Genomic DNA, 27,597 nt, shown 5'->3' with positions numbered 1-27,597 from the left:
ATATACATTGGAAGAAATGATGCTGAAGCTGAAGCTTCAATACTTTGGCCACCTGATGTGAAGAGCCGACTCATTGGAAAAGACCTTGATGCTGGAAAAGATTGAGGGCAGGAAGAGAAGGGGACAACAGAGGATGAGATGGTTGGATGGCAACACCAACTAAATGGACTTGAGTTTGAGCAAACTACTGGAGATAGTGAAGAACACTATCTTCTGTGCTGTGTCCACAGGAAACCTGCTGTGCTGCAGTTCATTGGGGTCGCAAAGAGTAAGACTCAGAGGCTGACCAACAAAATGTTCAAAATCACTCAATAAATGTGTATATGTGTATGTGTGCATGTGTGTTTGTGAGAGAGAACGGAGGAGGAGAGAAGGAAGAAAAAGAAAAGCAAAAGAGGCAAAAAATAAAATAAGAAAGCAGCAGTCCGATAAGCTATTATAAGTAAGATAATTCACTATAAACAAAACAGGCCACATCTTAAAACAGTCTATGAGCCTATCCACTTGAATAATGTGCAACAAGAAGCGAGATATTCCTCACATGTCTAACTTCATTATGGACACTTTAAGAAACAAAATTTGTAGTTAGTTTTCCACGTTTCCCATTGGCTCATGTCTTTTCTTGGAGGATTCCTACCTCTGACACATAGGGTCTGGTCATAATGGAACAACATTGCTTTCCATTGCCCACACTAATTTTAAAAGGAGATATAAAAATTTCAGTATTACATAATTTTTTTAGAAAATAAGTGCTATGTAGATGGGTAAGTTTGTAAAGATTCAAAATGCCCTGATATCATGTTCCAGTATCTCTATCAGAATCACCTGTCGCTGAATCTCCCAGTCAATGTGTTTCCAGTGATGACAGCGGAAGGAATAAAACATAAGGGAAGTGGGGAATCTGCACTTCAGAAAGAATGTGCACAACCAAGTGGAGTAAGTCAGTTTCGTAACTTAGTCATTTTAAAAGACAATTACACATGCTATACGCCTCCTATTCCTGCTAGGGAAGGTTCCTGCAGTTGTATACTAGTTTCTTGTTCTCTGTTAAATCAAACAAAAATGTTTTGATGTTAGCATACCCTGTAATGAAATCCTTGGTTACCCTGGGATTTCATAGAAATGAGGAATGTCTTCTTATGTAGCAGTGTAGGATGGAAAGATAAAGAAAGAAAAAGCATTTCACAAAGTGCCTAGAATACACAGTAAGCCAAAGCACAGTCTTAAAGTCACTGTCTTAGCAAAGGATGAGAAATAAAGCAGGGAATTAATTTAATACACTAAAGTACCAACTTGTGTTTAAGATATGTTCTTCTTTTGATAGTTTAATATTTACTGAGAGCTAACCATGTTCAAAGAGATACACAGAAAAACATTTACCAGTAACACAATCTTCAAACATTTTGATAGTCTTGGGGAATATGAATTCTAGAGAAAGGATGTTTCTTCAGAAGTCTAGCATACCCAGAAGAAACAATGGCACAATGAAGCTTGCTAGTAGTACCTTCCTTCAGGTAGGCAAGCAGCTTTAAAGTTTCTTAAGGAACTTGACTACATAATGAGCTATTTGAGTCTACAAAGAATCGCAAACAGAAATGGACTGCTAAATCTTTGTTTCATACATGCATTTGGGACTAGTTAAAAATACATTGTTTAAGCAGTAATTAATAAGAAGTCATAGCAAATAAACTCCAAACAGTGCCTTAACTACAAAATGAAATTTGCAAACTGGTACTGAGTTCTAACACAAACCATATCATTCATTTTTTTTTTCATATCATTCATTTTTATGTCCAACTGTATTATGAATGGGGTTGTATATTAAATATATATAAATGGTATAAAGAATAATAAAACAAATACCAAATACATTCTACCTGACTGAAGAACAATGATAATACTTTATGTGATATTATTCATGTATACACAACTGAGCGAATAAGCACTTATTTATGTATTTAATACCTAATTAATATTTCTTATATTCTTAAATAATTGAAACTTTGTTTCTCCTAGTACCAGTTTCATTTAACCTTGATTACCTTCAATTATTCTACCAGTAAATACATTGGAAATCAATATTTGGTGTGTGATAACATCACTCTAGCTCAGTCGGTAAAGAATCTGCATGCAATGTAGGAGACCCAGGTTCGATTCCTGGGTCTGGAAGATCCCCTGGAGAAGGAAATGGCAACCCGCTCCAGTATTCTTACCTGGAGAATCCCATGGACAGAGGAGCCTAGCAGGCTACAGTCCACAGGGTCGCAAGAGTCGGACATGACTTAGCGACTTAACTACTACTACTAACTACTAACATCCCTCTAAAAGGAAAGGCCGTTTTGAAATTTAGTATACTCCAGACCCTCAGTGTACAGGATGTTAGAAGTTTTAAAAGTACTTTTATTTCAGATTGATTATGTAACTTTCAGTACTTCAAAATATTTCTAGTGTTAATAACTACAGGAATTAATCAATTCATTTCAAGAAATACATTTCTGTACTGTGCTATGTGCCAAATTGCTTCAGTCGTGTCTGACTCTTTGCAACCCCATGGACTGTAGCCTGTCAGGCTCCTCTGTCCATGGGATTCCCCAGGCAAGAACGCTAGAGTCGGTTGCCATTCCCTTTTCCAGGGGATCTTCACAACCCAAAGATTGAACGTGTGTCTCTTATGTCTCCTTCATTGGCAGGTGGGTTTTTTACCACTAGTGCCTCCATTGTTAGCCCCTACTATTTGCCTGGAATAAGAGGGGTTGAAAAATACACAGTGTGAATTCTGTCCTCTTGGAGGTAATATTTTTATTTGGATGATAAGCCTTATTTGACGAAGCTAAACAAAATTATAAGACAATAGAAGGGTGACTTAGAGCCTTTGCATTTGCAAATCTTCCACAAATATTGTGCACCCAGGTTGCCTCACATCTGGTTTGCCAAATTGCTAAATAATTAATATACAAAGTCTAGAAACTTCCCTATATTTTCCAAAATGAAGCAATAACATGAAGGTATTCACTTTTACTCATACTCTAAAAATATATTTGTTCCAAAGGAATTACCAACAACATCTTCTACAGTTCTTTAATATAGAACACATAATTCAAAAGAACAATGCCTGACATCCATGTTTCTGGTCTTCACTAGATACGTATCTTTCACCAGATTCGTCTTATATCCATTTACTCTCCAAGAATCTTTCACTTGAGTCATACCAAATTCCTTGTTGTTTTCCCAATACTGTATGCAGTGTTATACCTCCATGTCTTTGCCTTTAATGTTCGCTCTACCCTCAATGTCCTTCTACCCTTCTTGTATGTTCAGAGAACTACTCAAGACGCAACTCAAATCGTGCTTCCTTTATGAAGCCATCCAAAGTCTACCAATCCCTTTCTTCTCTATGTTAATGTAGCACTTTTCACTCTCTTAATTGCAGTACTTGCCACAATATACCTTGGTTTTTGGTTCACGTATCTGCCCTTCCACTAGTCACAAGGTCCCCGTGGACACATTCAACAAATTTAACTAATGGTTTTGAGAACCTACTAACTAATGGTTTTGAGAACCTACTAACTAATGGTTTTGAGAACCTACTAAGGCATGTAATAAGAATCATGAATGCATGACAGAGCAGGATATCTGTGAGGATGAAGTGATAGTTTTAGTACTGCTCAAATGTAAAGTGAAAAAAAGTAGAATGCGTATCTTCCCAAGATTTTAGGAATTCAAATTTCCTACTTTACTTGCAAAGCCTTTGACATATAACAAAAGAACACATGGATGAAGCACAGAGCATATTAAGGTAAAGCAAACACTTGCCTATTTTTGCCAGCATGATAGATTTCTATGTATTCTTACAAACTTTAACTGTTTTACCTTACACAAATTTAATGTTGCAGGGCTAGTAAAAGATGGGGCTCCTCATTAGTATCTCTAGAGTCATGATTTGTCTTATCTAAAATGCTACGCATCTCTGAAAATTATATGTCTGGAGATATAAGGAAAACTTAGTACTGAGTATATAATGATGGTACCAGTTCTAGGTCTCATTTGACCCTGACTCATAGGGCTTTCACTCAATTAAGGATAGAATCAGAAAATGAGAAAAACTAACAAAATGAAGTTTCTCCTAAATACAAGATAATGTCAGCTAATTCTGTAGTCCACAAAGTTTCATGAACGTGGCATCAGTCATTCGTAGAGTCAGAAAAGTGAGAAGAAAATCACCTGTCCATAGAAGAGTCTACTTTGATAGGAAGTAAGGGAGATGGTACCTTTGGTCCTCGAGACTTGGTAGTTTTGCCCATCAGCTTTTCATCATCAATTTCACATTGTTCCAGAAGATCCAAAATGTCTTCCTCCTTAAAAAAGTTAATTAAAATCATGATCACTAATGGACTCCAGAATTTTTCCAAGTTCATTAGTCTTTGTGTATAGTAAAGATTCTGAGAACTATTTAACAAAGATTGCTCAGATCAAATGAAAAATAAAGGATCATGGCAAACTCTTGAAAAAACTTTCACTAAGATCTGGTAATAAAAATAGTACTAAGCTGAAATTATTATGTATTAATAATCATACACAATATATCCTTATGTTTTCATAAATTATTAAGATCTTAGAATACAATACTTCAATAAATTAGCCTATTGGATACTTTAAAATTTCTAAAAGTTCACTCTGATTTCTCTAGACCACAATTTCACCAATCATTTCCATATCGATTCGTGTAAAATAAAATTACAACTTCAGGCAGAACACTGACGACTGGCCTAATAGGTTCATTTAGAACAGTCCAATGTTCATATTTGGGTAACGGACACAGTTTAATGAAACTCAAATTTTTAACTAATGAACATTATCTTTAGAACTTTATGAAAGGTTTTCATTTTATAGGCCTAATATCTTCTCTTACACTCTTCGAGAGTCACTTTGAAGTCAAAGGGTAACATTATGAAAAGACAGGAGCAACAGGAGTATAACAGCAATACTAAAAGAGGCACAGTCAACTGCTTTCACTGAGTTACTTATTCAACATATAAAATATCGTATCTTTACTTATATATTTATGATTTATATTTGTGTTTCTTTTTTTAAAGGGGGGTTAAAATAAACCAGAAATATCACTGTGCAATGGAAATCCATAAAAAAGGTCACTCGTCATCCCAACCTAAGATTTAGTTATTAAAATACCAAAAGATTCTTGTTATAAAGCTTTGATTAAACAACAATCCTACAATGAATTCTAAAGACAGCAGTACACAATAGTTAAAAAGTAAGGAGTTCTGATTTTGTTAGGAGAAAGAAGGTCGTATAGACAATATTTTCATCATAACAGCTAAAAAAAAAGATGATAAACTAAATAGTCATACTTTTTAAGACATCGGAAAGCTATGGATAAAAGTAATGTAAAAGGAATTATACCAGAGAGGGAAAAGTGCTTCCTAAGTGAGCAGAGATAAGTGGCCACTTTCCACTTTGGGGTCATTTGTCAAGCCTAGAAACAGTTGAGCAGAGATTAGGCCTATAATAAGCATAGAGATTCTACAAGGATAAACAGAATCTAGTGGAATTTTCTAATGTCATGTGGGCTAGTGAGACACCTAGAAGAGCCCCATAGACCTGGTTCTCTTCACCTTCTGCCTCTCCAACAGCAATTTTAGTTGAGTGTGTAGTGGAATAGGAGGAGAGAGGCATGGATAGAAAACCAGAAACACTTCTCTATAGTCTTGAAATTACTAGATACCAGTAGAGAATGAGGCCTGTAATAGACTGAATAGATATCACTCAGAAGGTGTTTGAAACCAGAGGTAAACTAAAGCAAACCTTTTGCAATGCAGCCTGAGCCTCAGTTCAACTGTTTTCTTTTCTTACTTCATTTTTAGTTGAAATATATTTGACATATAACACTGTATAAATTTAAGGGAGACAAAATGTTGACTTGATACTTTTATGCATTTAACATGATTGCCCTTTTAGTAATAGCTCCTTTATCACATCACATAATCATCATTTCTTTTTTGAGACGGAGATAAGTAAGTAATGTTTGATAATTACAATACGATATTGTTGTCTATATTCACTCTACTGAGCATTAGATCTGTAGGGCTTATTTACTTCTAGTTACAAGACCCTTAAACAGGATTTCTCCTACTCCACCACACCCCAGCCCTAGTAACCACCATTTTACTCTTTGTGTTACGCTTGTCTTTTTGGATTCCACATCTAAGCAATATCATACAGGATTTGTCTTTCTCTGTCTGACATCTCACTTAGTGTAATGTCCTCAAGGTCCATCCACATTGTCACAAATAGCAGGATTTCCTTCTTTCTCATGGCTGAATATCAATATTCCATCTATATACACACCACATCCTCTTTATCCGCTCATCCACTGACAGGCACTTAGGTTGTTTCCATAACTTGGCTAGTGAGAATTATGCTGCAATAAACATGGGAGTGCATTTATCTCTGATATCCTGTTTTCATTTCCTTTGGGTAAATACTCAGAAATGGAACTGCTGGATCATATAGTAGATTTATTTTAATTTTTTGAGGAACCTCTGTATTATATTCTTTAGTGGTTGAACAAATTTATGTTCCCACCAATGGATTATAAGAGTTCCCATTTCTCAACATCCTTTCCAACACTTGCTACCTCTAATCTTCTTGATAATAGCCACTCTAACAAGTGTGAGGTGATATCTCACTGTAGTTTTGATTTAAATTTCCCTGCTGATTAAGGATGCTGAACATCTTTCTATGTACCTGTTGGCCACTGGAATATCTTCTTTGGAAAACTGTCTACTTAGTCCCTCTGTTCATTTTTAATCAAGATGTTTATTTGTATGTGTGTTATGGAGTTGTAGGAGTTCTTTACAAATTTTAGACATTAACCCTTTCTCTTATATATGGTTTGCAAAAATTTTCTCCCATTCTGTAAGTGGCCTTTTCATTTTGTTGATTGTTTCTTTTGGTGTGCAGAAATGTTTAAGTTTGATACAGTTCCCATTGTTGATTTTTTGCTTTTGCTTTTGCTTAACTTTTCTTTGCCTCAAAGAGCAGTCCCTTGACCTAGCACCCTGAAATAAGAAAGAAATGTCTTCTTTTGAACAAAATAGTATCAGTTCAATTTTGATGCTTTTAACAATGTCTGTAGAATAAATTAAAATTATAGGACATTCAAACTAACAGAAAAATGTGACCCACAATTTTAAAGGAAAAATTTAAAAGGAATTTAAATTTAAAAGGAAATTTAAAAGGAATTTAAATTTAAATTTAAAAGGAAAATTTAAAAGGAAATTTAAAAGGAAAAATCATCAATAAAAGCAAGTCCATAAATGATCCAGATGTTAAAATTAACAGACAAGGATTTTAAAATAACTTATATACATATTAGATAAAATTGATAAAAACAAAATGAATAAAAGATGCAAACTTTTAATAGAGAAACAGAATTCAAAAAGCCAAATGGACATCCTTGAGTTGAAAAATATGTGATTGGATAGCCTTATTGGCACACTGAATTAAAGATACATCAATAGAAATCATTCAAACTGAAGGACAGAGAGAAAGAGAGAGAGAAGGAAAACAGAACATGCTATCAAAGATACAGTTTTTCCCTTAGTATCCATGGGCATTGGTTCCAGAACCTCCTGCAGATATCAAAATCTGTAGATGCTCAAGTTCCTCATACAAAATGGTGCAATATTTGCATATGACCTACACAAATCCTCCTATATATTTTAAATCAGCTTTAGATTACTTATAATACATAATACAAAGTAAATACCATATAAATAGTTACAAATATAATGCTATTAAAGTAGTTGGTGGAGCATGCCAAATTCAAGCTTTGCTTTCTGGATCTTCCTGAATTTTTTTCCAAATATTTTAACCTACAATTGGTTGAATTCACAGAGCAGAACCTGTGAATACAGAAGGCCAACTGTATGTGAGATACTGTCAAATGACCTAATATGTGTAATGAGAGTCCCATAAAGAGACAATATACAAAATAATGCAGCAAAAAATCTGAAGGAAAAACAAAAGACAAGTTTCCAAAACCAATGAGAGAGATGAATCCACAGGTTCAAGAGGTCAAGAAAATTATGAGCAAGGTGAATAAAAAAAAAAAAAAAAAAAACACAGACACATCAAGGTTAAAATTCTGAAAATAAAGAAAAAAGGCTGCCAGGAGAAAAAAAAAACAGCAACATATTACATTCAGATGTGCTGGGATTTAAAAAAAGAAGTGCCAACATAGAATTCTATACTCAGTTAAACTATAATTTTAAGTAAAGGCATAAATAAGACAATTGCAGACAAAAACCAAAAGCAAGAAAAACAAACAAACAAACAACAACAACAAAAAAAAACAAGCAGAAGACTCATCACCACTACACTCATGCTACAAGGAACATGAAATAATAGACTTCTTCAAACTGAAGGAAGACAAACCTTGTCAAAAGCATGAATATGCACAATAGAACGAAGAACACAAAAGGCAAATATGTAAGTAAACATGAGAAGTTATATAGGAAACAATTTAAAATCACTGAATGCTTAGGTAATAGTAACAATAATACATTTTGAGGCTTGCAACTTATGTAAAAGTATAGTATATGATAACAGCACAAACTATGGAAGGAGACACTAAATGAAACTAAACTGATATGGTCCTTATATAGTCTATGACGTGGTAAAATATCAATTCAGGGTAGATTATTATGATTAAAGGATGCATACTGTAATTTCTTTTGAGAAAAAATCATATTATACCTATGGCTGATTCATGTTGAGGTTGACAGAAAACAGCAAAATTCTGTAAAGCAATTATCCTTCAATAAAATATTAATTTTAAAAAATCATATTATGCTACAAATATAAACAGAATAATAAGATAAAATAGTACAATAAAAATAATTGATAGAAAAAGTTAAAAGATAAAATAGTATAATAAAAGATTAAAAAGTATGAAAATAAATGGGTGGAAAAGATATGTAATTGAAATAGCAATCATAAGAAAGAAACTAGTATGACTGCATTAATCACACAAAGTAAATCTTAAGACAAGAATTATCACCCAAAAGATTTACATTTCATAGTGGTAAAACAGAATATATGAATTCATTAAAAAGACACCTTTGTAACTTCAAAGGATATGAAATCAAAACTGACAGAACTAAATCCACAATCAAGGTTGGAATGTTTAACAAATCTCTCAGTAATTGCTAGAACAAGTGGGACAAAATAATATGAAAGGTTATAGAATATTTGAACAACAGTAATAGCCAAATTTACTTAAAAGACATATATAAAACTCTATAACCATCACCTGTAACATACACGTTATTCTCAAGTAAATTGGGAAATTTATTAAAATAGTTATATCAAGTTAAAGCAAGTCTCAATTTATTTTACGAGACTAAAATCAGAATATTTTTTCTAACACCAATGAACTAAACTAGAAATCCTTACCACAAGTAAAACTAGAACTTTTTAAACATATGGAAATTAAGCAACAAAGTTCTAAGTAACCAAAATAAAAGTCAGAATATAATTTGAAATTCAGTTAGTAAAAATACAATACATAAAAATGCTAGATATAAAGGCAATATACAAAAATAACCAGATGTTTACAACCTGGCAACAAATCAAAAACAAAAAATTTACAAACAATATTATCAGCAACAATAGCAAAAAAATTAAGAATTAAATACTTAAGAATAAATTTAATGAACTATGCACAAGAAATATAAACTGAAAACTATTAACATAGAGAAAGATCCAATTAAAGATCCAAGTAGATGGAGAGATATGCCATATTAATGGATCAGAAGACTAAGTCTTGTTAATTCCCTAGAAATTGTTTTATAAATTCCTCAATCCCAATTAAAATACCAGCAGCCTTTTTTGTAATTAAACAACTAATCAAGATTTAGAATAAAACTGACTCTAAAATTTATAAAAGAATAAAAGGACTAGAAAAGCTAAGATTTTAAAAGAAAAAAAGAAATTTGAGGATTCACTCTCCCTAGTTTTGACACTATGAAACAACAGGAATGAAAATTGTGTGAAGATTGTATAAGAATAGGCTCATAGACCAATGGAATGGGGCAGGCAAAGTGTTGACATTTAAACTAAATTTTGAAATGTATTCATTGGAAGGACTGATGCTGAAGCTGAAACTCTAATACTTTGGCCACCTGATGCGAAGAACTAACTCATTGGAAAAGACCCTGACGCTGGGAAAGATTGAAGGCAGGAGAAGGGGACGACAGAGGATGAGATGGTTGGATGGCATCACCAACTTGATGGACATGAGTTTGAGCAAGCTCCGGGAGTTGGTGATAGACAGGGAAGCCTGGCGTGCTGCAGTCCATGGGGTCGCAAAGAGTCGGACACGACAGAGAGACTGAACTGAACTGAGCTGAAAGTACTTTAAACAGACTATTTTAATTAGCTTCAATTTTATTTTCACAACCTGTCACGTATACTTTTAATACTACTATTTTAGTGATCCAATTGAACAAATAGTTTAGTCTAAGGTTACAAAATTGAAACATAGGGGAGCTGGAATTTGAACATAGGTCTGTCTGGGTCCAAAATGCTTAGGATTTCTTAGTGCAGAGTGATGGGAAGATGGATCAAAGACTGTACTCACAGGAGAGAGAAATAACATTACAGAACAGGTAAAGGAAAATTAACAAAGGTCTCTAACTATCTGGGTCAGGAAAAACAAAAAAGCTACAGAACATAATTCTAAAAGTGGAAATAATTGCATATGTCAAAAGAGGGAAATTGGAAGGAAAAGAGCATTAAAGTATACAATATCCCTTCTGCTTCTGTCCCTTAGGCCTATTCCGCTTGAAAATGGCTTTATAACCTTCTATTGCAGAATTTAAGTGCAAAGACTATACAAAAATATATTTATAATAAACTTTACCACGATTTTTAAATCACTCAGTATAATAGTGTAGCCAAGATATGGAGGTATCACACTAGGGAGATTTCCAGCAATATAAAATGTAAACAACTATAATAGGTCTGCATGCTGGAATTAAGAACACAAGAAAATATAAGTATGAGTAAATGTGAATACTTAAAAAAACTATTAAAGACCACTGACTCTTTAGACAACAACAAAAAAATCTTATTTGTCCAGTGGGACATTAGTGAGCACAATGCTAGCAGGGGCTTGATTAGCCTCTGCATGCTGGGTTTGTCCTCTTGAAATGCTCCTTTTTGGAAACATGAGCTATCATATTGAGTTCTGATTACCCTCCTTACATGTCATGTAAAGAGAAAGAGACACCCAGCCTACTCCCCAGATGTTCCATCTCTCAACCGAGGCACCAGACATATGACTGCAGCCACCTTGGATTTCCATCCCCAGATGAGCTTTCCAATAAATGCAAATATATGATTCACTTCAAGCTAGCTCAGCAGAAGAGCCACTGAACTGAGCCCAGCCAAGATTGCAGAGTAATGAACAAATAAATGAAACGGCTTATTATATTGCAATAAATAACTAATAGACCTTTTAGTTATACAGATCATTCTGTATAACTAAATAGGCATACAGGTTATTCTGCATGTGAATGTGTGTGTTTCAATTATTTCTCATATGCCATGTCTATGCAGCATCAGGAAGAAAACATTGTATAGTACTGTTTATAATCCAAATAATGAGAATATCACAAACCACTAGCTTATTTCAATCTATTTTTATTCAGTTATGTATACACAACTCTACAATAAAACATTTATTACAACAGATTACAAAATAACATCAACATTCTCTACCTCGTCATTTGTCCTGTTAAGACAACTTACTTATGAAATCTTTTGGCTGGTTATGAAACACTACCACCTGTTAAAATGGAAGAAAAGTGCATCTTAAAAGTGAAGCGGTTTTACATGTGGAACTAAAATGGGTTGTTTTTAAAGACATATTGTTTGGCTTCATTCTTTTCTTTATAAACATTCATTCTTTTACCTTCATCCTTTTCAAAGGATTATTCAGCTCTCGCTGGAATGAAGCCGCTCTTCCTGAAAGGAAGGTCTGAAAGGCAACAGCCAACAAATTTTCATACTTTTCAAGTAGTGTTTTATCTTCAGGAGGATAAATTCGCCTACAATAAAATCAGATAAACCAGCTTTTTTAAAAAGCTATTATAGTGCAAGACGTAAGGTAAACTACAAAGATAATCCATGACTCTGTATCAGTCACTTCACTAGGTGCTAGAAATAAAGATGAATACAGTACGAGATATCCATAAATTTTTATCTGTTACCCATACAAACTGAAGTTTATCTAGAGAATTATCATCAAGTGATGAGTTCCAAAAGGCATAGGATAAAAATCTGGTTGAGGGGAGGTGGTGTAAGAAGAATTGCAATGGGACATATTGGAGAAATCCTGGAGAGCTTTATCAGAGATAGTTTAAGTGATAAGGTTTGGAAAGTTTTAGACTTAGTGTGATTATTGATGTATACAAGAATGTCGGGATTAACCCTAATGATCTTTTGAGGGGTGGCAGAATTTTCCTCTCTGCTGGAGAGAATTAGGTAGACAATTAGGTTGAGAGGAATGTGTTTTCATAACTACTGCTGATGGTATTAAGGCTGGAAAGAACACCTTACCAGGAGGGCAGGAAGTTCAATGATCTCAAATTCACCTAATTCTGCTGAGTCATTATCAAATCTTGGGAGGAGGGGCAGTCTTTACAGGAACACAAAGAGCTTAGAGGGGCTCCCGTCTTCTCTTGTCAAATGTGGCACTGGGGGGGGTCCAGTCCCACACAGTCCACGTCCCTTTCTGTCTCATACCTGGCTCCTCCAGACAGTTTCACTATTTGCCTGGTTCCTGATACATTTGAATTTACAACAAAGTACAAAAACGACTTTGAACTGACAGAAAGAATACTAAGAGACCTGACTTTCTCAAAATACCATATGATAATAAAATAAGATAACAGGATAACATCAGGCTTAAAGACTACACAACCACTCTTGAGGCTGGCAAGCAGGAGCTCTCACCAAGTCTGAACCATCTACTTGACTATCTTTCCTTGCTGGAAGTAAATTAAACAAAAAGCACGTTCTCAGCATGATATAAACACGACTTAAAATAAGCCTAAAAGTTAAAAAATATAGATACTGCTGTTTTGACACTTCACTTTTTCAATCTATAAAAAAAACAAAAGCACAGTTACCTGTAATTCCCCATGTGTCGATTTTCGTGTTCTTCTTTCGAGATCTGCTTCCGTACCTGAGCGAGTCTCTCCTTCTAGAAATGAAGACGTTTTACAAATAAAACCTGACAAGCGAATTATGTAATTCAAACTGTAGGTACATTGTTAAAGTTTTCATACCAGCTCTTCTTTCCGCTTCTCCAACTGATGTCTCTGTTGTTCCCAATCTGAGGAACCTGGTAAGGGTCTTTTTATTGAATTCTGACCATAAAGCCTCCTTTGAGCTTCAGCTTTTTGTTTAGCCAAGTTTTTCCTTTTATCACTGGTCCTAAAATATAGAACATAAGACCATATTCCAGAATTCAAATAAGCTCTGATCTTATCCCTGTAAGGAGAATTAGCAGAAGAGGAGATACAGTGGGAATAGGAATCAATGTTTATTAAATTTATATATTCACACATATATTCATCTAGTCATTCATCAAATATGGATTTCCATACAACAAACAGAAGGTTTGAAGATAACAAGAGAAAATGGTGACAGTATAGCAACTGATTAGCTATACAATCTTAGGTCAATTAATTGCTGGGTATGTTTTTCCATCTATCAAATGTTAACAACAGCACTTCTCTTCAAAAGTTCTTATAAAGATTAACCCAGAGTGACACTGCAAGCATGATCATCTGCTCAGTTGTGTCAGACTCTTTGCGACACCACGGACCGCAGCACACCAGGCTTCCCTGTCCTTTCTATCTCCCGCAGTTTGCTCAAACTCACGTTCATTCAGTTGGTGATGCCATCCAACTATGTCAGCCTCTGTCTCCCCTTCTCCTCCTGCCCTCAATCTTTCCTGGCATCAGGATCTTTTCCACTGTCACCTCTTCACATCAGGTGGCCAAAGTACTGGGGCTTCAGCTTCAACATCAGCCCTTCCAATGAATATACAAGGTTGATTTCCTTTAGGATTGACTGGTGTGATCATTGTGCTGTACAAGAGACTCAAGAGTTCTCCAGTGTCACAATTCAAAAGCATCAATTCTTCAGCACTCAGACATTTTTCTGGTCCAACTCCCACATCCATACCTAATTAATGGAAAAACTATAACTTTGACATTTGTCAAAGGCCTTATACAGACCTTTGTCAACAAAGTAATGTCTCTGCTTTTTAATATGCTGTCTAGGACTGTCATAGCTTTTCTTCCAAGGAGCAAGCGTCTTTTAATTTTGTTGCTGCAGTCACCATCCATAATTATTTTAGAGTACAAAAATAAAATCTATCACTGTTTCCACTTTTACCCCATGTATTTGCCAAGTGATGGGGCCAGATACCATGATCTTAGTTTTTCTGAATGTTGAGTTTTAAACCAGCTTTTTCCCTCTCCTCTTTCACCTTCATCAAAAGGCTCTTTAGTTCCTCTTCTCTTTCTGCCATTAGAGTGGTATAATCTGCATATATGAGGTTGCTGATATTTCTCCCAGTAATCTTGATTCCAGCTTGTGCTCCATCCAGCCCAACATTTCCCATAATGTGCTCTGCATAGACATTAAAATAAACAGGGTGACAATATACAGCCTTGACGTACTCCTTTCCCAATTTGAAACTGGTCCATTTTTCCATGTTCGGTTCTAACTGTTGCTTCTTGACCTGCATACAGATTTCTCAGGAGGCAGGTTAGATGGTCTGATATTCCCATCTCTTTAAGAATTTTCCAGAATTAGTTGTGATCCATACAATCAATGCCTTTAGTGTAGTCAGTGAAGCATAAGTAGATTTTTTCTGGAATTTTCCTGCTTTTTCTATGATCCAACTAAGATCATGGCATCCAGTCCCATCACTTCATGGCAAATAGATGGGGAAACAGTGGAAACAGTAGCTGACTTTATTTTAGGGGGCTCCAAAGTAACTGCAGATGCTGACTGCAGCCATGAAATTAAAAGATGCTTACTCCTTGGAAGGAAAGTTATGAACGCCCTGCTGCTAAGTCGCTTCAGTCGTGTCCGACTCTGTGCAACCCCACAGACGGCAGCCCACCAGGCTCCCCTGTCCCTGGGATTCTCCAGGCAATCTAGACAGCATATTAAAAAGCAGAGGCGTTACTTTGTCAACAAAGGTCCATCTAGTCAAGGCTATGATTTTTCCAGTAGTCATGTATAGATGTGAGAGTTGAACTATAAAGAAAGCTGAGTGCTGAAGAATTGATGCTTTTGAACTGTGGTGTTGGAGAAGACTCTTGAGAGTCCCTTGGACTGCAAGGAGATCCAACCAGTCCATCCTAAAGGAGATTAGTCCTGGATGCTCATTGGAAGGACTGATGTTGAAGCTGAAACTCCAATACTTTGGCCACCTGATGCGAAGAGCTGACTCATTTGAAAAGACCCTGATGCTGGGAAAGATAGAGGGCAGGAGGAGAAGGGGACGATAGAGGATGAGATGGTTTGATGGCATCACTGACTCAATGGACATGAGTTTGGGTAAACTCTGGGAGTTGGTGATGGACAGGGAGGCCTGGTGTGCTGCGGTTCATAGGGTCGCAAAGAGTACGACATGACTGAGCGACTGAACTGAACGGAACAAATGATGGCAATTTGATCTCTGGTTCCTTTGCCTTTTCTAAATCCAGCTTGTACATCTGGAAGTTCTTGGTTCACATACTGTTGAAGCTTAGCTTGAATGATTTTGAGCATTACCTTGCTAGCATGTGAAATGAGCACATTTGTACAGCAGTTTGAATATTCTTTGCCTTTCTTTGGAATTGGGATGCAAACTGACCTTTTCCCGTCCTGTGGCCACAGCTGAATTTTCCAAATTTGCTTTGGTGATTAATTACTATTATTAATTAAATGTGAGAAGTAACAAAAAGGGTTGAACTTGAGATGGCAGCAAGACTTGTAATTTTAATGACTGTATGATTAAGAATATCATTTTTCCAGTGATAAATATGAAATTTGGCTGAGTTTCCTTTCTTTAGGGAAATGGAAAATGTGATTTAGGTAGCTCTTAACTTTTATTTTATTCCATTTTACCTAGGACAAATCATTTCTATATACCATACAATTTAAAGGAAGGACAGGAGAGAAAGGGGGAATGGAAATAAAAGGAAGAGGAAAGAACAAAGACTAAACAATTGGAAAGGGAAAAAGGTAAGAGAGAAAGAAAAATGAAATGACAGAATAGAGGAACGGAGAACAAAAAAAAAGGACTGAGAATACCATGATGAGAATGCTGAGGAAGAAATGAAGGCAGAGATATATGCACCTCTACACAGCAAACACTTAAGTCACAGGCAAGGACACTGACACACACCCAGCTCAAGCACGTACAAATAAAGAACTCTGTTTGCATTCCTATAAAAACTGATATGAATAAGCACTAATGACTCTTAGTCCAAAACAAAATTTAACCAGAGACCAAAGGATCTCCATTCACTCAGCATTTTAATCAGTGTTTTTCCGCTCAGCTATATCCAAACACTGACCTAAGGAGTTTTGTTTACACTTTCTGGAGTTCTTTCCACTACTCATTATCCTGTGATTCCATCCAAGGGTTTTCTCTTTCTAATAAGCTGGCCTCACACATACAAGCTCTTGTAATATGGAAACTCTGGAAGTTCTATGAACATGCTATGCTTGCCTCACTTCCTTATCTTACTACAAGGAGTTACCTTTGAATGAAATGTCCTTCCCCATCCTTGTCATCATTTTATTTAGTACTCACCATACTCTAGTTCTAGACATGGGCCTGGAAAGACAAAGATGAATAGAGACATTGCCCTCAAGCTGCAATGGTCTAAAGGGGGAGAGGGGAATATCATGTGAATAAATACACAGGTTACAGTGGATGCTACTTAAAAAGTGACAGTAGTAGGGGTGAGGGCAAAAGCGAGGAAGTAAACCACTTTGCTACAGCAAAGGCTTCAAACAGAAGGTCAGGTTTGCACTAGGTATTCAAGAATGAGTTAATCAAAATGTGGCATATACATGCAATGGGCCTTAACAGGGAAGGAAATTCTGACTACATGCTACAAAAAAGAGAAGAACAAAAGGTGATCAGGGAAAAGAGAAGAACAAAAGGTGATCAGGTTGGCAAGAGATGCAAGGGCTAGATGATAAAGAGTCTGTGTCTAAAGATCAAAAATGACTTGTAGGCAGTGTTTAAACTTTCTGATAATGTGGCAACAATCTGAGCAGAATAGTAGAATTTACAAGTATCTCTTTAAATGTTGGCATCCATCAGGCTCTGCCCCTGCCCCTCTCTACTTCTCAATATATACACTCTATGTTCTCATTCACTGGATTCAACAGCAACAGTCACATGGAGGGCTCTTATCTCCTGGGACCTTGTATATCAAATCTCCCACTTGACAATTATGCCTGAGTGTCTTAAGGCACTTCAAAATCAGCATGTTTAAAACTGAATTATCTCTTAATTTCTACTTCCCCCATCACTTCTAAGTCTGTTTCTTGCCTAAAACCTTTATCTAAATAAAAGACATACTGTCAAACAACTCATCCAAGCCAGAAACCTAGGAATCATGGGAGACTTTGAGCTCCCAGCATTTACTCCTATAGCAGTAGGCACTCAATAAACACTTTTTAAATGACTTGGAGAGCAACAGAATGGAAACCACAAGATGGGGTGAAAGTCAGTGCTGAAGCCAGGGAATCAATAAAACAGACGAGGAGAGAAATGAGAAGTCCTTAAACTTGAAGAGGAGACTAAGAATTTAAGTCATACATTTAACAGGACTACTTAAACAATATGTATGCCAAAAAAATGTATTGGCCTGTTGCTTAAATAATCTAAAATACCTGATACAACTTGAATAAGTGAAATAAAAATTTCCCATTCTATATCTCTTTCCTCCCTATTCATTTCCTTTAGAATAACTGAAATATTAGAATTTAGGCAAATCATTCTCTGATCACACAAAAGAAGGTGTCATATGAAAATTTCTGAGCAAGCTATATCTCAATCTCTTTTTAATAATGTCTTTCATATGAATCTACTTCTCAATCAGGCATTTACTAAATGTTTGAAAATATTTCAAGTAAATAAATTGCTTGGAGGCATCCCACAGCTCTTAGAGAGTTCTTGAAATAACAATTAGAATCAATTGAGATCACAAAATTCCTGAGCTTAAGTGACCTCAAGAGGTCCTAGAAGTTATTTAAACACTTATACTAGCAGACAGCTCACTATTTCATTAAACAATTCAGCTAAACTTCTAACAAGTTTCTCTCATAATAAGATAACAGCTTCCCATATAGTAACATTTCACATATTTGATTATCATGATCATGTAAATGGCAGCCAGTCCAATAATATTCCATTGATCCACCAATCCCAATTTTGTGTATATATCCAAAGAAGTTGAAATCAGGATTTAGAGTGATACTCACACTCCCATGTTCATTGCAGCATTATTCACAACAACCAAGACTAGGAAGCAACCTATGTTCATCAATGGATGAATGGATAAAAAAATGTGGTACAATGGAATATTATTCAGCCTTTAAAAAGAAGGAAATCTTGTCTATTCTTTTCAATGGGAAAAGTTAAGCTCACTTAACTGCTTCTCTTATCCGTTTACCCTAGCAGCCTGATATACTAGGAAGACCTCTGGACAGAAAGGTAGGAAATGCATTTTTTTAGTTTTCTTTACTTTCTGAGTGACCTTTATGCTTTAGTTTCTTCTTATGAAGTAAGGAAACTTCTAGAAGGTTCCCTAAGGTATGCTCCAATTCCACCTCAATACTCTGTATTAAATAATTATACCAATAATGAAATTTAAGCATATTTATTATAGGTTCAAATCATACAGGGGGAAGGGGAAGTAGAGTTCAGGAGGAGAGGAAAAGATATTTAAAAAGAAGAAAATTAAGTGGGTTTAAAGAACAGAATCAAGAAACTCAAAATATAAAATACTAAAATTATAAGCCAATTTTATTTACAAATGACTGTTCTACACCAAACATGTGAAAAAATTCCAAAACACAGAGGAAACTATTTACCTAATATTTAGTAGCTTCAGGGCATTTAGCAGCACTCCCTTTTTCACATCATAGTCTATTTTCTGATCAGTGCCAAAGCTCGGAGCCCGATTGATCTGAAATTAACAAAGAAAACAATGAATATCCAAATGTTGGCAGATCAATCTATATTCAGTAAAAATTTTTTTAACCCAATGTGGGATCCCCAACCAGTAAAAGGACTCTACAATAAATCTCAAAGCTCTACACAGTCGATGGTCCAGTCACCACCGCCACACCTGCATTCCCCACCACCTTAATTTAAGTCAAGGACTTGCAAGGAATTGACTGTCATCACTGCTCCTTCCCGCTGCTGTCTTAGCTCAGGATTTTTCAGTCAGCATTATCTGCTCTCTCTCCAGTCCACTCTCTCCAAATTATCACCCCATGCATTCCAGGTATTAAATTTAGAAAGTTAAAGTGAGTCATCCTGACAAAAAGTTTGGACGACCAGTAATAATAAGAAGAATAATAACACGGAACAAAAAATAACATGCATGTTACCAATATAGTAATAATTATATTCATATATCTATTTTGCATGTTGAAATTATCAGTGCCCTCTTTTCACTGCTTTCAGATCTTCTGGATGGATCATCCATTGCTGCCTAAAAAATAAATTTTCTCTCTTTCTACCTGGGTCAGACAATAATTCATCAATTTTCATTTTACTTCATTTCACTGAAGTTACTTGGAGGATACCATTAAAGGTATCTGAAGACTAACCTGTATTAGCTTTTCTAACTGTTTAAGGATTCGTGGAAATCAATGAGCCATTTGTGGCTGTTCTACTTTACTCCATCATTTCCAAAGTTTCATTAAGAAGAAAAATAACAAGCAACTATATATACTTTATATATTTATACACACCCAGAAATGTAGTTTATAATATGCTACAACTTTAAGAGCTAGAGTTTTCGTTTTTTCTTTGCTGTTGTTGGGTTTTGTTGTTATTGCTGATGTTATGAAAATGCAATTGGGATAGCAGATATTTAAGGAAATTACTAATTCTATTAACTCAATTGATGAGGACACTATTGAGTTCAAAACTACAGGTTAGCTTCTTGACCACCAACTAATTCCACAGGCTATCTCAAAAAACATGCATGCTGCTACTCATAGAAGAGGGTCATCTTATACAAATCCAGCACCACAAGAGACAAGGTAACTGATAGCATTTTTTTTTTTACAACTGGCAGCTTAAAGAAATACCACATTATAGTTAAATCATCCAGGAATATAAGTGCTTCTAATCAGAAATGTGGCACAAGATCGCTGCAGAAAAATTAGAAACAAAAGTCCAAAAGGACAATAGAGAGATCATCTGCAATCCCAACATCTAGCGTACTGTTAACCATCTGATAAATGGTGTTCCAGATATTTGCTACACATATTCATCATATTCATTTTACCTTCCAAATATATCTCTATACTAAATATTTTATAACCAAGGTTTTCCCTGAACGGTGTGTCATATAAATCTTGTAAGCCATCATTTTGATGGCTACATGTTATTCCTTGCGTAGAGATACGGTAAACTAATTTCTTCAATAGAGATGTGCCTTACTGTACTATGTCCTTGCTGATTTCTGATTTAAAAGGTGATGAACCTATTTCTATCTTTGTGATGTAGTCTCAAGGGGAAGAGTATAACTTGGTAATTGCAAGAACATGCATTTATTCCAGGGAATTTTGAGAGAGGGAGTTTATTCTACTACTTCAAAGTTTCACGCATTTCCTCTTACAAGTGCAGAGAAAGGATAGAGTAATATATTTTATATATAAAAAAAGTTTCAGGCATTCCATCTCTATAACTTATAAAACAAAGACAGTTCTGCTGCTAGATATAACAGGATTATTAAAATAAAACAGACATTTAGGAATTGATGATTAAGTGGTTCACTGAAATGTTATCTATCTGCATAGAAAATCTTAGTATTTCATTTCAAACTTGCAGCCTGGAATTCTGCCAGGCATATCCCTCCACCAGGATGGAAGGGAGGTCTTGATACAATACAATCACAATCCTCTCTCTTATCTATTTCAGATTCTTCACTCAACTATCATTTGAAAGAAACTGGTCTCTGAAGAAATATGCCTACATACTAAATAAACTAATATATGGAAAGGTAGAAAAACTTAATTAACATTTTGGATTTTAAGTTTTATGAGAAATTTAAAGGAAAAAAAGAAAAGAAAAGAAAAACCACAAATGGCGGACAGAAGAAATGCCAAAAATTATGGCTCCATCCAGCCAAACTTCTACTATGTGATGACTTCTTTGTTCTCATTTCCTAACATAGTTGTAAAAGAGACAAAGCTCACAAGTGTTAGAGTCTTAAAGCACAGCAGCTTGTAAATGCACACAAAAGGAAAATCAATAGAAAGAATTAAATTAAATTAATATATTTATTAACTGTCCAAATCATAGTTTTATTATCAAGATAAGCACAATCATTTCATGCACAGATGAAAGTTTCCATAATAGTTTCTGGGCTCCTAAATTAGTGCTGTTGCCTCTGGCCTATAACTTAACCCCAGCCTCAACCTCAACTCTCCTAATCCCTGGCCCCTCCCCACTTTCTACAGCCTTAAGTACTCTGACCAGGTGTTCACTCCTTGGCAAAGACTTTTTTTTAACACACAAATATACACATGTATACAGAGAGATTAATCATTGTTCTGCTTCCTGTTTCCTACTTATACTTGCAATTACTATTATAAAACACATAACTGAGTCCCCTACAAAAACAGGACAAGTATTCTCTTATTTTTCTTTTATCTCCACCATCTGGTGCAATGATTTGCAAATTAAGGATACTTAACATAGTAGAAGTATATTTATACTCCACTTAATTTCCATGTTTTTCCCTAAAAATGTTTTCTATGATTGAAAATCTCTGTAATTTGCCACTATGAATCATCGCCTGCGATTAATGAAGTTAACTAAAAGTTATCACGTGCTCAGAGGCATCCTCTGCCTTCTTCCACTTGATGGCGCCAAAAGGTTTTTAACAATGTATATTCGCACTACTATGATCTCAGATTCTTTCAACTGTTTTGATATAATACATGTTCAGTACCCACAGCTGCCTATTATTGTGGTGTTTTTTTAAAGGGCTATGATTGATTTGAAAATGATGAAACAATGAATATAAAGTTAAAATAAGTTACTGTGGTGGTGTTTTTTTTTAAGTGGTTTGTTGATCAGGAAGTTATGGAGGAAATAAAGTATGAAGAAATATGAATGCAAACAATGTATTTTTGAGCTTTTAAAAAATACATAATTCAACCATTCAGTCAATTCTGATCTAACCAAGCAACAGTCAGCTTCAGTTAGGCAAATGCTTTTAAAATTAGGTGAATAAAATACGTATAAAATCATTATTTCTTATTATCATTTCAGTTCTATTTCACGCACGTGCCTTCACTTCTTTCCCACCCCATCAAAGCTAAAAGACAAGTATAGGGCAAAAAAAAATACAGGTAAGAACAGGAATTGATACTTTCAAATAGTAATGCTGGAGAAGATCTTGAGAGTCCCTTGGACGGCAAGAAGATCAAACCAGTCAATCCTAAAGGAAATCAACACTGAATATTTATTGGAAGGGCTGATGTGGAAGTTGAAACTCCAACACTTTGGCCACCTGATGCAAAGAGCTGACTCACTGCAAAAGACCCTGATGCTGGGAAGAAAGATTGAAGGCAAAAGGAGAAGGGGGTAGCAGAGGGTGAAATGGTTAGACAGCATCACCAACTCAATGGACATGAATCTGAGCAAACTCCAGGAGGTGGTAAGGGACAGGGAAGCCTGGTGTGCTGCAGTCCATGGGGTCACAAAGAGTAGGATACAACTGAGCAACTGAACAACAAAGAACAGGAAAGGAAAGTAAGATAAGAAAATGGTATCAATAAAGAAGAAAATGTCAGGACTAAGAGGAAGGGCCACTGTTCAGAGTCAAGTGCTTTCACATTCAAGGAACGGAGGAAGTAAAAGGATACATAAAGTTCTTCACATTTATCTTATTTCTAGGATCCAAGCCAGGAGCATAATTTGAATACCTGACAGAATTGTATTTGATTAGCAATATAATACACATTATTTGTTCACAGTAGATTCAACAAACACACACATGAAAGCAGGAGCCCTCAAACTGGAAGTGTTCTTTCCTAAAAATATATTTTGAATGTCTTGATTTCATCTATCACTCATTCAATTTGCTTTCCAAAACCTTGGTATTACAGATGTAACTTCTAATTTCCAAATCATTAACAAAAAAAAAAGTAATCAACTTAAAGGTAGTTGATGATGATATCTTCTATAATAATATAGTCCTTAAAATATAAGCAATCTAGTATACTGTTTGCTGCTGCTGCTGCTGCTGCTGCTGCTGCTGCTAAGTCGCTTCAGTCATGTCCGACTCTGTGCAACCCCACAGACGGCAGCCCACCAGGCTCCCCCGTCCCTGGGATTCTCCAGGCAAGAACACTGGAGTGGGCTGCCATTTTCTTCTCCAATGCAGGAAAGTGAAAAGTGAAAGTGAAGTCACTCAGTCCAATCTGACTCTTAGCGACCCCATGGACTGCAGCCTACCAGGCTCCTCCGCCCATGGGATTTTCCAGGCAAGAGTACTGGAGTGGGGTGCCATTGCCTTCTCCATACTAAGTGTTTAGATAGCTGCTATTTTCCTAAACACAGTATTTTGTGGCCCTGCGATCTGTGACAATGGAGCTTAATGATCAGAACCAGGTGTACTGGTTGGGGTACTCTAGGACCACATGACTTCTTAGGTTTCTTCTATATATAATAAAAACATGACAGAAAAGAAAGGTAAAAAAATCTTAAACAGATCATTTTTATTTTTCCTATATATTATTCTGTATTTTCTAAATGTTAAGTGACCTTTTATAATGGAAGAAAAATAATGATGACTCTAACCACAAAGACTGGCAGAAAACCAATCCAAAAGCACAGCTGACAAGCTAGACATGAGGGGAGCCCTAGGCACATAATATGGTCTTGAATAATTCATGTTACCCAGTGTGTTAGGTATTAACTAAGATTAATGAGCTAACTGGAGCCTCTCTCCTCTAGGAGAGTTTGAAGGGGAGGGGCACTGAAGCCCAGGAGCTACAGTCCAGCAGCCCAAGTACCCACACAGAAGAAACACAACATCCTGAAGTCATGAGGTGGTAGATCTGTGAGGCTGAGAAAACAGTAGAGAAAGTAGACCTCAAATCAGTAACAGCAAATCCATGCATATATGCAAAATGCCCAGCCTAGAAATTCACCCAATGCTGATTTGGGAAAAGCAAGATCAAACACATTGATCCACTCTAGCAAATGTATTCCTTGAATTCTCATTCTCTTCCTCCAACAGACTCCACTCAGGCCTCTTTATTCTCAATGAATGAAATAACAGTACTCATTTCTCTTTCTTCTTAAAGAAACACTTTACCTCCAGAAGCCATGGCTTTAGTTTTCTATCCAACAAAATATCAAATCCCAGGACTTCAAAGCAGACACTTTCACTTCCTGGAGGTTGACCAGGTCTGCACATTCGATAGGCATGTAGGACGTGAGGTTCTGCTACAATCAGAGTCTTCACCACCAATTCCTATAAGGATTGTGATAAAAAAAAATGAAAAGCTTTATTTCTTATTGTCTCATTTATATACATGGAAACAAGGCCTGGATTTATGAAGTAGCATCCAGGCCAGGTTCACGAAACTATCATTATCTTATCCCTACTGTTGCTCAGACTGTATTTCACCCAACTCACGCCCTGCCCACTGTGGTACAGGCATGCTCTCCTTCTCTAGGCTTCTGGCACTAGCTGATCCCTCTCCCTGGAACACTCTTCTCTCAGTAATTCAATGTCTGGCTCCCTGATATTCAGAGAGTCTTTCCCTAACACCTGAGTCAAAAGTAGGCACCCAAACATTATTCCTTACTGTGTCACTACACAGCATAGGCCCAGCTGATCTTTTTTCTTTTTTTTTAGAACAGAGTCTTTGTATTATTTACAACCCCATTCCCAGTCCTTACAATAGTGCCTGGCATTTAGTAAATGCTGAAAATCATTTGTGAACAAACAAAATAAAAGTTTATGAATCTGGCTTGAATTTGTTAAATAGGTAAGCTAGGATCATAAGTGCACCTTCTCAGAAACCCATACAAAAGGGGAGGGGATGGGAGGGAAAAAAAAATTCCAAGGAGAATAACTATTTCACAAACAACATTATAGAATCTCCATTCAGAGAAAGGCTGAAAGGCCAAGAGGACAAAATTTGGCAGAGGTGGGTTTCTCCATGCAGTGATGATTTTGTAGTTCAAAATGTTTATCTGAGATCAGAGTAATGCCAATCAACGAACAATCAACATTTTCTGTGAGGACACATAACATGACTAGGGTGAGTTACTAATGCTAATAAAAGAAAAAGTTGGTTTACTGAAGTCTGAGAACAAGCTATGGATTGCATAAAAGCTGTCCCCCTGGTTTTTGCTTAGAATATATTCTTTTTAAGCGCCTCTCTACAGGTAGACAGCATATTAAAAAGCAGAGACATTACTTTGCCAACAAAGGTCATCTAGTCAAAGCTATGGTTTTTCCAGTAGTCATGTATGGATGTGAGAGTTGGACTATAAAGAAAGCTGAGCGCTGAAGAATTGATGCTTTTGAACTGTGGTGTTGGAGAAGACTCTTCAGAGTCCCGTGGACAGCAAGGAGATCCAACCAGTCCATCCTAAAGGAAATCAGTCCTGAATATTCATCAGAAGGACTGATGTTGAAGCTGAAACTCCAATACTTTGGCCACCTGGTGTGAAGAACTGACTCATTTGAAAAGACCCTGATGCTGGGAAAGACTGAAGGTGGGAGGAGAAGGGGACGACAGAGGGTGAGATGGTTGGATGGCCTCACCGACTCAATGGACATGAGCTTGAGTAAACTCCAGGAGTTGGTGATGGACAGGGAGTCCTGGCATGTTGCAGTCCATGGGGTCACAAAGAGACGGACATGACTGAGCAACTGAACTGAACTATTCAATATAGGCAATATTGTATGGCAATTAAGAATCTGGCTCCAAAGTCAGACTTTCTGGGTTATTCCAGGCTTTTCTACTTGCTGGATGTGCAACCCCAGTCATGTTGCTTAAACTTTGTGAGTCTCATTCTTCCCAAATGTAAACTGGCAATAATAGTAATAATACCTGCTTTTAAAAGACTGATGGAAGAAAAAATGAGACTCCATGTGAAATGCTTAGCATAGTGCCTCAGTTCAGTTCAGTTCAGTCGCTCAGTCATGTCCGACTCTTTGCAACCCCATGAACCACAGCACGCCAGGCCTCCCTTTCCATCACCAACTCCTGGAGTCAACCCAAACTCATGTCCATTGAGTCAGTGATGCCATCCAACCATCTCATCCTCTGTTGTCCCCTTCTCCATAGTGCCTAGAACAGAGTAAATCTTCAAGAGGGGTAAGCAACTTAATTACTATTGCTATGTGTATCCTTCATTCTTCTAGAACTCCACTTCATATGTCTGGTTAGTCACAAATATTCCACTGCCTGGAGAAGCAGCACTGATTATATGACATAAAAAATGGAAGACAAAGTTAATTTCACTGTTACTCAGAATCCCAACACAGACTATTTGGGTCTATCAGAGATGCCCTGTAAGGCTGTTCTCAGAAATTTTATTGAAAATAACAAATTCATGGTATTAATAGCACCACAGATATGGAGATAAAAGAGAAAAGACTACTTTACATAAATTTTGAGATATTATTGAAACTACTTGACTAGGGAAAAAAGTTAAAACTTTGGCTAATAATTGTCTTATGTGAAATAAGACATGCTGGGGGTGAGGAGGTGGGGATGAATACTTAGACTCTGAATTGCAAATCTGTGTTTTTTTCTACATAAAAAACAACATATTTTCAAGAATGTAAAGACAAGATTGCATGTATATGTGAAGTCAGGAATGACATAATCAAACACAAATTCTACTAATGCTTCTAAGAATTTCCAGTATTGATGATTTTTTTTTATTTTTACCTAAAGTATATAAAAAGCATTCAGTAAGGATGATTTTATGAATGGTTTTAGTCATTTTTAACCTTTATGGCCTGATTTTCTCTTGATTTCTTATTTATTCTTGACCAGCACAAAAGCACACATAGAGAGTATTGATGAATGTTAGTTTTCATATACAGACAGCTACTTCTTAGAAAAATTATCATCAATAAAGTGGTCATTGAAAAAAGTTCTAAGTTAAATTCATGAAATTTGTAAACTATTAAGATAAAAATTTACTGCACAATTGCCCTCTCCACTTTCTCTTGTCATTCTTTTTATATTATCCCATTGATT

At 36.0% G+C, this 27,597-nt stretch overlaps 1 protein-coding gene across 7 annotated transcripts in view; it reads right to left on the bottom strand.

Annotated features, from left to right (window-relative positions):
- Positions 1-27,597, bottom strand: part of TTLL7 (tubulin tyrosine ligase like 7) — a 151,550-nt gene that overhangs the window by 46,969 nt on the left and 76,984 nt on the right. For all 7 annotated transcript variants that reach the window (XM_027536732.1, XM_027536734.1, XM_027536733.1 and 4 more), the window contains 6 exons: positions 24,684-24,842; positions 19,207-19,301; positions 13,374-13,521; positions 13,215-13,288; positions 11,996-12,131; positions 4,269-4,355 (listed from right to left, as the gene is read on the bottom strand). In XM_027536732.1, the coding sequence (XP_027392533.1) occupies positions 4,269-4,355; positions 11,996-12,131; positions 13,215-13,288; positions 13,374-13,521; positions 19,207-19,301; positions 24,684-24,842 (699 nt within the window). The remainder of the gene's footprint in view (positions 1-4,268; positions 4,356-11,995; positions 12,132-13,214; positions 13,289-13,373; positions 13,522-19,206; positions 19,302-24,683; positions 24,843-27,597) is intronic.

Source organism: Bos indicus x Bos taurus, chromosome 3, assembly GCF_003369695.1.
Source record: "Bos indicus x Bos taurus breed Angus x Brahman F1 hybrid chromosome 3, Bos_hybrid_MaternalHap_v2.0, whole genome shotgun sequence".
Classification (NCBI taxonomy): Eukaryota; Metazoa; Chordata; class Mammalia; order Artiodactyla; family Bovidae; genus Bos; species Bos indicus x Bos taurus.
Note: the sequence above shows the minus strand (reverse complement) of the source record. Positions and strands in the feature narration are given on the sequence as shown.